Below are 16,556 nucleotides of genomic sequence, written 5' to 3' on the forward strand. Positions count from 1 at the left end.
TTATTTTTCTCCCCTTTCTCATAGGTTATGTATGAAAAAAGGAAAGAAAAGTGGGTCCCTTGATTAATGAGGTATTAAGAATGTTGTATAGGATTAATTGTTAATTAGCGAAGGGAAGAGATTTTTCTGATATCATGCTAAAGAGAACGAGTGGTGGTGCTATGTAGTTGAAAAACCAATACTAAGCTGCTAAGAGCACCCCTAATGTAGGGTGTATTGGCTAGTATTCGAGTTTGAATACGGTCCATACCATTGGGTGTGGGCCGTATTCGGCTGTATTCGATTTCGTATAGGAGCGTCCGTGGTGGGGAATACGGAGGAGGAAACTTTTTTTTAATTCAAAGGTGACAATATATATATATATATATATAATTTGAGACCAACTAAAAAAAGTCTAAGAAAGGACCATTGATTTTCGTAAGTTACACACCACCATCATGATCTACTATGATATACAAGCCTTTTTTGTAAAAAACTAAGACTTTCCAGCAACGGGCCTACAGAAAAATCATGTGTAAGTTAACTTACACATGTGTAAGTTACACACATGTACATGTGTGTAACTTACACATGATTTTTCTGTGGGTCCGTCGTCGGAAAGTCTTAGTGTTTTTACAAAAAAGTCTTGTATATCGTAGTAGATCATGATGGTGTACAAAAATCAATGGTCTTAGTTGGTCCTAAAATAAGAGGTGGTCTCAAAATATCTCACCCATATATATATATATATATATATATATATATATACATAAATGTTTGTGTGTGTATGTGTGCTGTGAGTGTTTTGTGAATGGCGTTTTCTGGCAGGCGGCAAACACTCCGGTGAAGACCCATGCTAGATCTTGAAGACAAACTATATATATATATATATATATTTATTATAATTTCCAGTTTTTACCCTATAGTTTAATATTTATTACAGTTTTGAACTTCATAGTTCCATATATATTTCAAACTATTTTAAACTTATTATTATTATTATTTATTAGTATTATTTTATTGTTATTATTATTTAGAGTGTAAAAATAAATATTAATTGAAAGTTTAAAAATAAATATGTTGGAGTGTATTGGAATGTATTGGATGTAATAGGTATTGAGTATTGGGTGTGAATTGAAGGAAATGTATTGGAAATGGGTTTTTCTGATATAGCGCTGATGTGGCAGTGTATTGGAGTGTAATCAACCCACCCATTAGGGGTGCTCTAATACCCACATTAGTAAAAAAAAACTAACATTTAACACATCACAACGTAACATGTGATATTACTCGTATTTGGTGCCATTTACCTCTTAAATTTGTGGTGTGGGCGATATCGAATGCTTTCGTGAGCATGTTTGTACGTATACGCTTCCTTGGCCTTCATATACTCGGGGGAATGCTTAGAGTGGGTAGCAGACAATATACCTTTCTTCTTAGAGGAATTTACCACAGCATCAACCAAACTAATCGCCTGTGGACCCGTAGCAAGAGTCTCGCACAGGTGCAAGATGACCTTCTTCACAAACATTTTCACTTCTTCCCCGAGTTCAATGTTATCCAGATCTCTCTGCAACAGTTCATCATGGCGCCTTTCCAAGCCAGAACGAAGAGCCTTTATCTCCACATCCTGCTCCGTCGACCGCTTCTCCAGAACAGCAATCATGTCAAGCAAACTTCCAACCACAGATTGAGACTCTTTTAACATATCTTGAGAATACTCGTATTCCTGACACAAGCCACGGATCAAGAGATTTTTCCGTTTACTCATATCTTCAGAAAGTAGTTCCTCTTCTATAAATTTACGAGCGGTGTTGCCAGAAAAAGAAACGGGAGATATATCAACAAGACCCTTCCCCTTTTTAGAAACAAGATTGTCAACAGGAGAAGCAGAAGATCCAGCATCTGTCATCTTCCTCTTGGATGCCATAACCTAGAAATAATGAAGATCTACACGAACATACGAATAAACAGGAAAGCAAAAAGAATAAGGAAAGTATAAAGTGCACAGTAAATAGCGGCGGAAGAAAGAAAAAGAGGGGTTACAAAAAAGTAGATGGAAAAGTTACAGAGGTATAACGACGATATTAAAAGATACAGACGGATTTTACTATATGTATGTGCAGAAGTAAAACCCTAACCGTCCATGTGAACACCTTGGGATGCGCGTACTGACAAATAAAGACTTTTTAGATTCCATTTTTTACCACACCCACAAGGGTCAGTGACTTAACAGCGCTAGTCCGAGGCAATATTTATTTGGCAAAAAAACACCCCCTCGGACTGGGGGGCTTGATGACATACCATCCCAACAGTACGCAGGACCTGCCACACGAAGGAACAGTAACATGTTACGACACGAAAGCTGTCCGTAACGAAGGCTTCCGCAGTAAGGTAAAAATGATAAGAATTGTTCTCTTATAATTTCGGGATTTGATCTTATCACTTGCAGCCAATAATTAAGGAAATTATACTCCTGGCCTTTATCATCAAAACCCTAGATCTTGGCTTTCTCTCCAAGCCGAAGTTGCCCTATAAAAGGAGGAGAAAAAGACCTTCAAAGGATCATCACACAACTCCTCGTCTGCCCAATATTATCATTCATTCCTATTCATTCATTATATTCTACATACGATCGATCAGATCCAAACTTATTCAATAGCACGATCTCAATCGGCTAACAATCAAACCATAATTGATTAGCGTAAAGAGATCAAAACTCTACCTTCGGGGAATCGCCAACAAACAACCAAAAACACCCATCATCCCCCTTTCTTAACCTAATCTCGGTTTGGTGTACAATCACTCATCCAATAGACATAGGATTTACTCTCCATACACTCCAATCAAAATGATGTTTCTTGTGACGATTGGAAATCCATAGAAAAGATAAAGATATAGTAGAAGTGACAATGTCATCGGCGCTAAGGGTTTGTTTGTTTTTTTAACCATTAAGTGACTGAATTGATAAGTGACTGAATAAATAAAAAACGTCTTTATGGATTAAGTCAATACAAATGTTTTTTTGTTTATTAAGTTAAAAAAACAAACACTTTTGATGACTTAATGGATTAAATTTCTTTAATTAAATCATAATTGAGTTTATTAAGTCTCAAACAAACACCACCTAAATAACTTATATAAATTTGGTATAGTACGTGTTGAGTCAAATATGGTGCAAAATACGTAAATGAATAATGCTTCACCAACTTTTTTTACCAGTGTGATGCCTCGGTTAGGGAAGGATTGCACCAATTGCTACATTGCTTGGTGCATATATTATATATATATGTATATGGCTACCATAGCTAAGAGAAAAAAAATAAGTTTAACATGTGATCTTGACCACTCAAATTAAAATTCAAATTAATCTCAACCTTTTAAATTAAAAGTCAAACATAAATATTTTAAATATAGTAACTCTTTTATGTATTTACTATACATTCTTTAATCATGGTAACTTTTAAAAAAATTATTGTAATGGATATCAATTTGAGAATGGACTTGAATTTAACTACTTCTAATATTAATTGTCAGCCCACGTATTATGAAGTAACACATTTATAAACTAAACAATATTTAAAATATGAATTAAACAAATATATAAGAAGTTCGGCTTACAGAATTTTTAACAATAAAACAATATCATTTAATTAGGAGATCACATGTCAAGTAAATAAAATTGTTTGAATCCCATTATGATAAATTATAATATAGAAGTTTAATTAGGAGTTCATACAACAACAACAACAGGACCCAATCCCTGCGTGGGGTATGGGGATGGTAAGCTGTAGACAGTCTTACCTCTACACAAAGGTAGAGAGACCGTTTCTATAGGGACCTCCGGCCACAATGGAGTGCAAGACGAAAAAATGAGAAATGTTTAGAAAATCATACATCTCTGTCGAGAATCTGAAAAGAAGAAATACCTGTCTGCTGGGTCCGACTACTATGCGGGTCGAACGTTTATCACTCATGCGTCCTACCGTTTAATTAGGAGTTCATATGTCAAGTAAATATGTTAAAAGTGTTACTTTCTTGAATCTAAGTTTAAAGTAATAATAAATAACAATTATTTGACTTTACATTTTAAAACTTTCTATACAAGTTTTTTTTTTCTTTTTTTCTTTTTCTTTCCATTTTATGTCATGTTTATACCAAAACAAACATATTAGTTCGGTACTATATGCGGTAACGAGGTAATGGTGATCAGCTTTGTCAATCATCCATTTTGAATTTTGATTGTTATTTATTGGTGGAATGTTTAAAAGATAAATGGTTAAGTTGAATAATTATATATACATATACATAATATAAATATTAAAGCTATAAGGTAGAGACTTACTATGATATAATGGCTATACTTAGCGGTTTAAAACTAAAACAAATCATATACTTTGTAGTAGGCCTATTAATCGGGTTGATTTGCATACGGTTGGCGGATTGAAACTTTATGACCCCAACTTAAGCTAATAAAAGTTTTAAGACAGTAACTTCAACTCGGACCTGAGTAAGGATCTACCTAAGCGATCCGATTAATATGTTGATTTCAGGTGGGTTAGTGGGTTAATTTCATGTCACATGGGTTAATAAAGGTAGGTAGGCAGGTTAAATGGGTTGACAGTTTGATCCCGGGTCATGTGTGTTGGTAGGTTGACAGGTTGATTCCAAGTCAAATGGGTTGTGAGATAAAATGAGTTGGTAGGTCGACCTTTAAAAAAACATTATTTAAATTTAAATATTTTTAGGTTGGCAAGTTGAATTATTAACCCCAAAAGTCAACCTGGCCCCAACCTAAAAAAATCAAGTTGGCGGGTTACCAGATCGAGATTTCACAATCCTAACCCAATTTTGCGAGTTGGTTTCAAGTCAAAATTCGGGTAAGATCGAGTATTGACAATTTTAATATATATCAAAATCATTAAATTCGAGTAACTCACTAAGGAGGATCTGGTTAGGACAATTAAATTTAAATCTATTTGCAGATTTTACAATGTCATCCTATACCAATGACGATTTTAATTTTAGATTATTTGTTTAAGTTTTTTTATGAGATAAAGTTGATCGTGTTTTGTATGCTTATCAATATACTTTATTGTTTCGAACCTGATCAACGACCGGGTATAGATCTAGTTGAAGTTGCTTAAGATGTCAAGTAAATTTTGGTACAATTAAATACAGATTTAGATATTTTAATTGTGTTGAGTTGAATCAAAACAAAGTGTGACATATATTGATTAGTTTGGTACCGTGTTGAGTGATACCAAAAATAAAAAACTCAAAAAGTTATGTCAATACTGTACCATATGTATAACGTGAGTATCAATAAAATAATTTTATTCACGAATCAACTTTATTTCCATCGAAAATTTTTGAAACATTCACATCACAATGAAAGGAGTCGACGAGTGATCTAAGTTTAGAGCCTTGATCTTATGTTTGTTAACAACTACAACGTCAACAGTCATTTATACATGACTCGTCTTTATTGATTGATGGTACTTTGGAGTTTTGACAAAATCAACCGAAGAGAGGTGTGCACTTCTCCATTTCCGTACTGAACCGGGAAGAACATTAGTAGCGGTATTGACCAATACCCATCCCGATCACTCGATAGTATTTCGGAATTCGGACCTTTATCGATACTCATAATTTTCCTATGACCTTTTATTTTATGGGGGTATAAAGTTGAAGATTGTTACTTGTTCATGGACCAAACTTGTGTTTGAGCTATTTTGCCAAGAGTTTGAATGTCTCCGAGTTCCCCTCAGAAAAAACCCCAAACCAAATTCACACACCCAGCCGCCGAATATTATAACCTCACTTACACTTTCTTTTTTGGAAAAAAAGTTATTTTCTTGCAACTTCAACTTTCGGTAAGTTCAATTCCCCCCTTTTATGTTTCATTTCATCATAAAGCTTGAATCTTGTTATCTTATTAATAATGGGTATGTAACAAGATTTTAGTAAATGCATTAATTGTAACATTTGATTCATTTCTATGGTGTTTTTTGATTAGATTATTGTGAAAAATGACTTTTTAGAGAAACAAAAGAAATGGTAGTGAAGAATAAAGTGCAAAGTGTTGTAGTTTCTTGGTGGAGAAAGAATGCATTGTTGTTATCTACTTCAAGGACTTTGAATACCTTTGCAACCGGTTTCGATAATCGGATTCTCAAGTCTCCTCCTCTTGTTTCCCTGGATGACTTCCCTGATGACGTGTGGACTTCTAGTTCTACAAATTTCTATGAGCCCTTGACCTACAAACTCGGTAAAGACTTGAATTGATTACTTTAGCTGATTGAATAGAGTTGGCATGTACATATGACTCAAAAACTCCCCTCCCTGATTAACCGGTTTTCGTTTAAGCTGTTTATAAATTAAAATGTGCATAAAGGTGTTTGCTTTCAACCCAACCCGAGCCATATGAACCTAAACCTATTATCCAGTAAGCACTTGAATATTGTTTTGCAAGCTATGGGCAACCATTTGCCAAAGATATATTCTCTTCTCTAAGCCTGAAATTATCATAGTATCTACATAGTTATGCTGTTATTTTTGTTATTTAGATAGGTTTGTCCACTTTCCAAGTTGACGAGACATCTTCGTGCTTTGATCCATTGTTTGAAGTTTTGCTTTAATAAAATTTGTTTCTTTTTTCCATTTGAAATGATCTACTTAATGTTGTCTTCTTTTCCTTAGCTTTATCGATAACTTGGTGAAAGTTAATGGCAACATGTCATAGATAACAAGTTCTTGTTGAGATGATACTTATTAGGTCGACAACATGTATACATGCCTTTTTTTAATCTTTTGAAAGGCATAATTGATCACAATCTAATAATGTATGATGTGAAATGAGTTAATACACCCACATATGGAGTTATGCACTATATGTGAGATGTAGACGGAGCACCATAGTGGGCCTCACGCCCCCACCATATATGGCTTATTTTTGGAACCCCCCCTTCTGTTCTTGTTATGTTGAATAGGAAACCACCCTTTTGTTCTTGTAATGTCGAAATCCACCATAATGAATAATTAGGAATATGATAAACTGTGAGATAACTGGTAGCTAAACATGCAAAGACACCATACAAAGAGAATAGGTTGTCATAGTGTATTGCGAGTAAGGTTGTTTGACGTAGCATGACAATTTTGAAACTGAGAACCCGATTTTGAAGCACCACCGTGGTAGCGTTTTGTTGAACCAGTCAAATAACAAATATACTAAAACTATGATTACCATGAGAATTGAACCCTTAACCTCACTGTTACAAGTTACAACTGAATGACATACCGATGGGCTACAGGCCCGTTGAGAAAGAATTATCCGAAAATGCCAATCCTTACAGTCTATTTAGATTACTAGGGTTATGGGTCAGATGTCATTGGTTGATTTGATCTTAAACCAACCCATTGGCATGTCTACTATAGGTTTTCCATTTTCTGATTGAACAACTCGCAAAACACATATTTATGAAAACAGAAAGATCCTGAATTTTACTCTTAGTATTAATTATCTCAATGTTCATCTTCCTCATCAGGGTTAGATTCAACTTCAACAACTTTGGAAGTCCCTATTTCTGATCAGTCTAATACAGTAATATGCATTTTATTGTTGTGGGTAATGGTTAACTATCTCATGGTAGCTTTAAATCCCCAACCATCCAGTTGTAACATGACACTGAGATAAAGGAAAATTTTTGTACTTACAACTTACTGTGACTGATATTTTAACACAGCTAGTGACCATACTGCAAAAGTAATTGATGGAAAGCAAATTGCTGAGGAAATTATATCAGAAGTGGCTGTTCAAGTAAGAAGTATGAAGAAAACAATCGATGAAGTTCCTGGACTCGCTGTGATATTGGTAGGTGAGAGGAAAGATTCCCAAATATATGTTCGTAACAAGATGAAAGCATGTGAGGATGCTGGAATGAGGTTTTCGTTGACTGAATTTCCAGAAAGTTGTACAGAAGATGAAGTTTGTGACGTCATAATGAGTTATAATGTGGATCCATCTTTTCATGGTATCCTCGTGCAGCTTCCTCTTCCTCAGGTAAACTTTAACTGCGGGTCTGCGGCAAACGAACCTAGTTAGATGTGCAATTTTGATCCCTATTCTTATGAACCGGTCGATCTAGGTTATGTTTATCTCTAATGAGTCCAACAAGAAAAAGCAGATAAGTTAGCTAAAACGGGAACGAGTCAAAAGTCATCAAACATGTACTTTAAATGCGTGTTATCTTCTAAATCATTTTATTTGGCAATTTGGATTTTATTAGCTTAATATAATGTGGATAATTATATATGACAAAATACTTATCCATCTGAAATAAAAAATTAACAAAGTTGAGCATCTAGTGTTCAGGCTCCCCATTCTGACACATATGTATTACCTGAATGGACCTGCTACATACTGTCCATTTTTTGCGTCCCCTAAATCTAGTACATCTCATGAATAATAGCTTAAAAGTTATGTCTTTGAAATAGCATCTAAATGAAGAGAAGATATTGGATTTACTGAAGCTGGAAAAGGATGTTGATGGTTTTCACCCGATGAACATGGGAAACCTAGCTATGAGGGGAAGGGAACCGTTGTTCATCCCCTGCACCCCAAAGGGTTGTGTTGAGTTATTAATCAGATCTGGTGTGGAGATAATGGGTAAGAAAGCTGTTGTAATCGGGAGAAGCAACATTGTCGGTCTACCAGCATCCTTGTTGTTACAAGTAAGTCTCTCTCTCTCTCTCTCTATATATATATATATATGTATGTATGTATATACATCTCAAGCTACATGCAGAGGTTGCAGTTGACCCATCAACTTATGAATGAATTGATTCAGGTTTTGGTTTATCTTAAACACTTAAAATGAATCATATGAAGAAACTAATGGAAAGTGGAATGCATCAGATTGTATATATATGATATACTTTATTTTAGAATAATACTATCATTTGGTAAACATAATATAAGAATTAATTATTTATTATTTTTCTTAAGAATAGAGTGTTTGTGGGTTGGCCAATTCACTGGTCCGGTTTGACTTGTTATAGTCGGCATCCAACCTGCACATAATGCTACCTCTAGCTAAAACAGATGTCATTGCAAAAATATTAATATGGCATGTTTAAACTGTGGCCCAGCGGCACCATGCAACGGTTAGCATTGTTGATGCATCAACGCCTAACCCTGAAGAAGTCACACGTGAAGCTGATATATTGGTGAGTGCAGCAGGAGTCCCTAATCTGGTTCGCGGAAGTTGGCTGAAGCCTGGGGCTGTTGTTGTCGATGTTGGAACTCATCCTGTTGAGGTATCGAGTATTGGTCCTTTATGCAATATAAACAATGTGATTATATCGAAAAATTAGGCCAATGTGTGGGAAGAAATTTTCAATAACATTCTTGACTGTCCATGTCCGCTTTTGACCAGATATCTGATTATTAAGTTTGTTTAGGTAAATAATCAGTTTTGGATTATGAGTTTCACTTAGTTGGGACAGTAATAGTTACCAGAAACAAAAAAAAAAAACCTTACCTAATTGCCCCTTTAACTTAATTTGAGAGACTTCACATTGGTCATTTTATGCATTTGACTTTTTAATAGTAAAAATCTGACATCCGTGCTATTAGAACTTCAAACAGAAAGAAATTATTGTTTAAGCACCATATATTTGGTACAGGACCCTTGTAGTGAACAAGGTTATCGGCTGTTAGGAGATGTATGCTTTGAGGAAGCATTAAAGGTAGTTTCATCAATCACTCCTGTTCCGGGAGGAGTTGGGCCTATGACAGTTGCTATGTTGCTTTACAACACACTTGAATCAGCCAGTCGTAAATACAATATTCTGTGACAAGTTGATGTGTTAATGATTAGGTTATGTCGATAGATTTCTGCAAATGTATATTCCATATAAGCACTTAGTGAACATCTTTTTACAGTTATGTTAGCTTTGCTTCACCATGTTTAATTCTTGTAGACAATCATCTCAACAATCTACTTGTAGAATTCATTAATTTTCCTTATATTGATATTCTTTTTCGTTATCTGGTTGTACTTGTGGGGGCTCTGTTTTACTTGTCACATTTGCCCATTTAATTATGAAAATATATCTTTATTGATATTTTGCAAAATCACTGTGTTTAGACTTTTACATCTTATGCCTTACGCTATATATTTGAAGCAGTGTTGGTTGTACGCATCTGCAGAATCCTTTTCCAAATTCGACGTACAATCATTCAACATACGAAGCATGTTCAATTGAAAAGTACACGTAGATAATAAATGCGTCATGCTTCATTGAAGATACATCAATAACAAATGATCAAATTTGATTACCCTGAATAGTGGTTTATATAACTCATGGTTAGGCATGATCTTTGTAACAATGACATGTCATATACTCATATTGTTTCTGTTTCTTCCTCTTCTGGTTCCACAACTGGTGGTATACAATCCACCTTGTATCGCAGGGCCTGTGATATTTTATAATCGGTTAATGTTCTAAAACCAACTTTAGTTACTACGGAGTATAAGAAATTTGTCAGATGCGTGCAAGTGGATATATTCAGTTATGCTGCAATCTTGTATTATGTTCGTTTTCATAAGACTTTTTAGATAACGGCTGTCAATCTAATGTTTACCGCTTAAAGTGTATAATAAGAAAAAAGAATAGTTTGGCAACCTTTCTGAAGAATGTTGAAAATGAGTTGTCCCAAATGAGTTTGTAGTTGCCAGCCATGACTGTGCAGAAGTTACCCTGCAAAATAATCTAGTCTGAGCTTTCAATCCTTTAACTGATTACAGAACTTAAATCTCTAACAAAGAAATTACTTACTTGGTCAGAATTATATCGGCGGTAAGGCAGTATCAGCTATGTAAGATGAAACACACCAAAAGACCAAAATCAAAAAACGAATAAGCAAACCCTCTCTTCCATAATAAGGAAAAAGAAAGAAAATGTTACCGTTTTTTGTCCCATCGGATTTGTATACTCTATGCTGAATCCAATATCCTGGGCATACAAGATAATATATTGCAATGTCAGATCCCTAGTTTAGTCTAATATCAGAATAGAAATACAACTAGAGTACGCTCATTTCTGTGTAATTGACCCCACTACATTTTATGCTATCAATGTGTAATATTTGAGATTGAAAGGCAATATTTTACATATATCTGAATAATTTCATTGTTAACTAGGAAAAGAGCTATACAATTTGATATCAACTTAAATCTCAGATTATATCATAGATACATACCATGCTAATTTTCCCTTGGGCAATGGAGAAATCCCAAGCAATGTATGAATTTACCGATTCGACCTCCAATGAGACCTAATTAGAATTCACATTATAAGTTAGGTGCTGAATAATTAAGTACTTAAAGTGTCCTGTGCTCTATGAGGCCTCCAATAAACATAAACTTTCCATCTTAATCCTCTGATCTATCAAAGAGTTATATAATTATATTGTCTTTAGCCTTTAAAATCTGATTGAAATACCTCATAAGTTGTCCCAGCTGGAATACTTTCTTCTCTGTAATCATTTTTACTGCAGAAATCATAGTATGAATTAGTGGAAACAAAACTAAGCAATATTCCAAGTAACATGTAAACTTGCTGGCAAAATGAAGAAAATTACTTACTTTGCTTCTATTGCGCCGGCTTCCTCAGCTGTCACGAAGAAAGGAGAATTTGCAAACACTTCGCTATGAAACATATACAAAATAGTGTCATTACATACTCTACTGGTATATACTAAAATACCAATTCACAAATTAGATATCTATGAAGATATGAACTTTTAAATAGATAGTAATATTTCAGAAAAGTACGCAATGAAACTGAGGAATCTTTCCAACTCAGATGTATAGGCATCAACTGCTTCTTCTAAGAGGGATATTTGCTGCTTCTGTCTGTTTAACATAAATCAAAACCAACCAAATGAAGAAAAAAAAGGATATTAAAAATGAAAAAAAAAAAAAAGATTAAAAAGAACAGTGATGCTCACAATTTAACATCATCATAGCGCCACCATGACAAAGAAAGAAAAAGGCGAATATTAAGCACCATTTTTGTAAGAGCATACATAGGAGGTCCATAGCGATGCCTCTGCTCTTCCATCGGCCTAGATATATATATATATATATATATATATATATATATATATAAATTTCAGCTTACCGTATAATTAGAAAATAAATTTGTATTAGTCATTGCTAAAAAAGACGATACCCTTGATCATCATTTATCTGGCGAACAAAATCCAGTAGAACCTGTGGCACACCTACTAAGTATTTCACAACCGTCTTATAGACACCTGCAGCAGAACCAAGTTGAGCTAATTGTCTTCTCCTGGACACAAATACTTTGTTAGCAATTTTGTTGCTGCCTACAACCAACCTAAAACGACCCATATCAACTGTATATGACGCGTGGAGTCGTATACCACTTAATCCTTAATTACTCTAGTTTGCCATATTGTCTCAAAATCAGCTATCTTACCGTTCCATTTGCTGGTGCCATAGGAGAGCATATCGTTCACGTATGCTTCCTCCAGAATTGACTAAAGCATCAACTGCAGCTTTCTTATTCCTTTCTGACCGCTCACGTTGTTTCCTGATTAGTGCACCCCGAAAGTCTTGGGGCATATAGGTCATAACTGCATATGTATCCATATCATTTGTCATTTATTCTACAAAGAAAAACCTTTAAGAATCAGACTGTATGACTCATCCTTTAAGAAGTATAGAAAATTAAAACTTTAAAAGTAATTGATTCCCTTTTGTAAACCTAGGATTATAAAAACCTGTGTTGAACACATTTTCAGAACTTTTGGACTGGAAGGATTCCACAATCTTCAAAATGCCTTCAAATTTTGCTTTTAGCTTTCTAAGAAGGCGAGCAAGTTCAACATCTTCAGGTGTAGATTGTTTTTGAAGCTGCTCACATAATGAAAAAACACTCAGAATCCTAATGTAACATGACCCAGATAATGAAATAAACTTAATAGTTGAATTATAGTTCAAGAACTGTGTTTCTCACTGTTATAGGCCAATGAGAGCTTTCCAACAAAAAAATGATTTCTTCAATCTGTTCTCGGTTCTTCCACATGTTCTCATCGATCTTATGTGGTGGCTGCGACTCCACTTCTTTTAACAGAAGCCTTTCTCCTGAAACATATCAATGCGTTAGTTTTGCCACAAAGTGGTCAAATCATGTCCATTATGTTCTGTAGTTTCTTGGGTTCAAAAGGAATTAGAACTGCACTCAATAGATATATTATCAATGACATTACTTACAGAAAGTAGCCCGTGCACACCAATATTTTGCCATACACAACTTTTTCAAACTATACCTAGCTAGTTGTACTAGTCTGCAGTTAAGTCGTTGGTGCTATTATGTATTATGTTGTGTATATACAAAATTTGTTGTGCACATACATACCATCTTCCTCAGTTATATACCCACCGTAGGTTCAATCTTTTAACATCACGGATTCACGGGGCGTGAAAAAGCCATAAAAAAGACACTTTCTCAATATTCTGTGCACATCCAAAATAAACAACATTTTGTGTTTTTATAATGGCTAAACTGTTGTATAACTTCTACTTTTAATCCTAAACTACTTTAATTTTCCCCAAGAGGCATGAGCCTGCACCAACCGGACTCACCTCCGTTTAAAAAAAAAACCAACTGTAATGGGCAACCAAATTGACAAATACATTCTGAAATTTTCGCAACGTATATGTTAATTATACAATCCATTATGTGTCATACTACATACTGTATATAATGAAGAACACAAAGTACATATATAACTAAATACACATGATCATATTAGCAACATATATATAAATAGTACATTGGCTACAAAAGTAAAAATAATAGAAGGCAAGTAGGCAGGCAAACTTAGTCTATTCTAAAAAAGTTTACAATCTTATAATTAAGCAATGAAACAACTTTTATAGATATGATAGATAGACCTTGAGGAAGCGGAAGAGATGTGTTGCGTAGATTGTTCGACAAGTTATGAAGTTGTTGGGAAATACGAGAAACGTCATCAGAGACAGGCGGAAAATGGTGTTTATCGTAGTAAGATGATAGAAAAGCCCTGGTTATGGGAACAAGACCACCTCCTTTGGAACTGGAAACCATTTTTATTTTGGTGTGTTGAATAATTTTGATCACTTGCTACGTTGTTAGCGTGCGACTTACTGAGATTTCATATGCATACACGACACATTTGTTAGTTTTAATGTGTAATGTCATCATAAAGTAATCATAGAAATAAAGAATATCCTAATTTTGGAAGAAGAAGATTCTTCTTTAAGTTGCTTGCGTACGTTGAAATGGAACCATCAAACTTAATATACCGTTACATTGTTTCATCATCAATCAATGCTTCACAATGAAGTTAGTGTAGATAAATCATGACTTAATAAACATAATTTTGAATGGTTTATGATCTTTAATCAGCTTCAAAAATCTTTAAGTATTTTTGAGAATTCATGACTTAATATATAAATTTGAGAACTCATGGAAACTTTTTACTAAAAAATAACCTTATCTTGAATGGTTTGTGATCTTTATTCAGCTTAAAAAATCTTATAGGTTTTTTTATATATTGATATTGTTCTATGATTTAAAACCATTTAAAACAATTATCTTATGCTCTTAATAAATATATACTTCCATTTTACAGGTTTTTTTTACTAATCTATACTATATTATAAAGCAGATCTCTCTGTTTACATTTTAAGTTTCAACATTTATTTTTTCAAAATGTCCATATATCAATTATATATTTACCTAACACTCTTTCTCTTCCTTCAAATCTCAATTAATCATTTTTGTTCTCTCTCCTCCATAAATCATTTATTCCTCCAATTCATTCAAAATCTTTTATCTCAAAAACCATACATCGATAAATTCTAAAAATTATATGGGTGTTCTTAAATTTTCATGCTCTTTCATTAAAGATGTCATTCGATATACTTTCGACGAATTTTTTAAATCCGAGGGCGGAGCCCGTACGGATAAGTCATTTGGTATCACACTCCATAACCTATCACCCCCACTATCTCACCGCCGCAACACGCGGGTACTTACTCTCGTAATAAATAAAAACAAAACAAAAAAGTCCTAAACAAAGGCCCAAACTAATTAAGCCCATTTAGGATAATAGTACAGTCCAACAACTGGCCTCTCTATTGCAATACGGGCCCAGGCTTAAACAGTTAAACAGCTTAATGCATATGCGCACTGCTTAAAAGTTTTATCAATACATACAAAGTTAAGTCGTGTTCTTTACTGTTCAAAGCTTCAAGCATATTTTCTATTTGATAATTACTGCTTTTTATGAAATCTCCATTGACTCATGCAAGTTGCAAGTTGTGGGCTAGTTACTTCACATAAGGTCATCACGAACTCATCAAGCATGAGTTACTACCAAAAGTTCTTGGCAATGATCAAATGAACACATTGGTCATGGCCCAATGCTGATGGTTGAAAGATCTTTCAAAATAGTCATAGATGTCTTAAGTTCTAAAGTTATGTACATATGTTAATACATATACATAAATAAATGGGCAATACATATTTTACTTTTTGGTGGTGAAGCCTGGAATTCACATTCAAGAAGATTGGTTGCTTGATTTCAAAGAGATCGACGGGCGAAATTAATGTTAATTCGACTGTTGGAATGAAAAATTATAGGCCAAAAATACTTTTCGTCCCTGTGGTTTTTTGAATAAGCATTTTTCATCATCGCCGTTAACTTTTGGTTAAAATCGTCCCTGTGGTTTGCATTTCGTCCCTGACGTTATAACTTTGCCGTTAACCCCCTCACATGCAAGTCACGTGAGGGGGCATTTTCGTCTTTTCATAGAGTTAAGTGCAAAAATCATCCCTGTGGTTTATTGTTTTTGCATTTTTCAAATTTTTCGTCCTCGCCATTTACAAATCCGGGAAAAATTTTCAAACAAAAAAAAAAACAAACAAAAATTACCGTACCAATTTAATCAAAACAAAACAAAAACCTATATACCTACGTTTGAGGATCTGCTCAATCACTTTCAAATGCAAACATGTACATACAATGTTTTAAATACCGGTAGTATTACCCGTAATACCGTTATTGGAGGGTACCCCGGTACAACTATTTATGATATTTTCGGTATTACCGTTTCCGGTACTTCCGGTATTCACATTTTTTATTTTTTGAATTTTTTTAAAAATTATTTTTATAATACTTTAATGTTATTTTTTGTAATTTGTGAACTTTCTTATATTTTGTTATAAAGTACCTATTTGTTTTTTTTTTGAGTGAATTGTAATTATATTTTGACTATTTTCATTAAATTGTAGTAAGTTCTTATATTTTGACTATTTTTGTTAAATTGTAGTAAGTTTTATAACATTTTTAAAAAAATAAAATAAATTAAATTAGTTGTACCGGCCGGTATGTATTAAATTAGATCCTCATATGTAGGTGTATGTATATGTTTTTGATTTAAGTTTGTTTTGGTTTTTGATTAAATTTTTGTTTGGAGGTTTGTTAAATACAAGGA

General features: G+C 33.9%; 2 protein-coding genes across 2 annotated transcripts; one reads left to right on the top strand and one right to left on the bottom strand.

The window, feature by feature from the left end:
• Positions 1–5,747: 5,747 nt before the first annotated feature.
• On the top strand, positions 5,748–10,030 carry LOC122582226 (bifunctional protein FolD 1, mitochondrial-like). The gene is made up of 6 exons (XM_043754592.1): positions 5,748–5,855; positions 5,999–6,250; positions 7,725–8,041; positions 8,476–8,712; positions 9,130–9,297; positions 9,667–10,030. The coding sequence occupies exons 2-6, from the start codon at positions 6,037–6,039 to the stop codon at positions 9,835–9,837; spliced, it is 1,107 nt and encodes a 368-aa protein (XP_043610527.1). The 5' UTR covers positions 5,748–5,855; positions 5,999–6,036; the 3' UTR covers positions 9,838–10,030.
• Positions 10,031–10,311: 281 nt separating this feature from the next.
• On the bottom strand, positions 10,312–14,142 carry LOC122583162. Its single transcript, XM_043755590.1, has 14 exons — positions 13,971–14,142; positions 13,030–13,157; positions 12,794–12,926; positions 12,490–12,646; positions 12,220–12,339; positions 11,996–12,112; positions 11,820–11,900; positions 11,631–11,693; positions 11,488–11,536; positions 11,246–11,320; positions 10,951–10,998; positions 10,822–10,857; positions 10,669–10,743; positions 10,312–10,459 (listed from the first exon to the last, which is right to left on the bottom strand). Exons 1-14 carry the CDS (start codon positions 14,140–14,142, stop codon positions 10,388–10,390), a joined length of 1,326 nt encoding a protein of 441 aa, XP_043611525.1. The 3' UTR covers positions 10,312–10,387.
• Positions 14,143–16,556: the final 2,414 nt, after the last annotated feature.

This window comes from Erigeron canadensis, chromosome 9 (genome assembly GCF_010389155.1).
Source record: "Erigeron canadensis isolate Cc75 chromosome 9, C_canadensis_v1, whole genome shotgun sequence".
In the NCBI taxonomy this organism is placed as follows: domain Eukaryota; kingdom Viridiplantae; phylum Streptophyta; class Magnoliopsida; order Asterales; family Asteraceae; genus Erigeron; species Erigeron canadensis.

Coding starts and splice junctions, on each gene's coding strand:
- LOC122583162 (XM_043755590.1), bottom strand. CDS start 14,142: ATGGTTTCCAGTTCCAAAGGAGGTGGTCTTGTTCCCATAACCAGGGCT. Junction 12,927..13,029: donor GCTCTCATTGGCCTATAACA/GTGAGAAACACA, acceptor TTATGTGAGCAG/CTTCAAAAACAATCTACACC. Junction 11,694..11,819: donor AGATTCCTCAGTTTCATTGC/GTACTTTTCTGA, acceptor TATGTTTCATAG/CGAAGTGTTTGCAAATTCTC.
- LOC122582226 (XM_043754592.1), top strand. CDS start 6,037: ATGGTAGTGAAGAATAAAGTGCAAAGTGTTGTAGTTTCTTGGTGGAGA. Junction 6,251..7,724: donor GCCCTTGACCTACAAACTCG/GTAAAGACTTGA, acceptor ATTTTAACACAG/CTAGTGACCATACTGCAAAA. Junction 8,713..9,129: donor CAGCATCCTTGTTGTTACAA/GTAAGTCTCTCT, acceptor ACTGTGGCCCAG/CGGCACCATGCAACGGTTAG.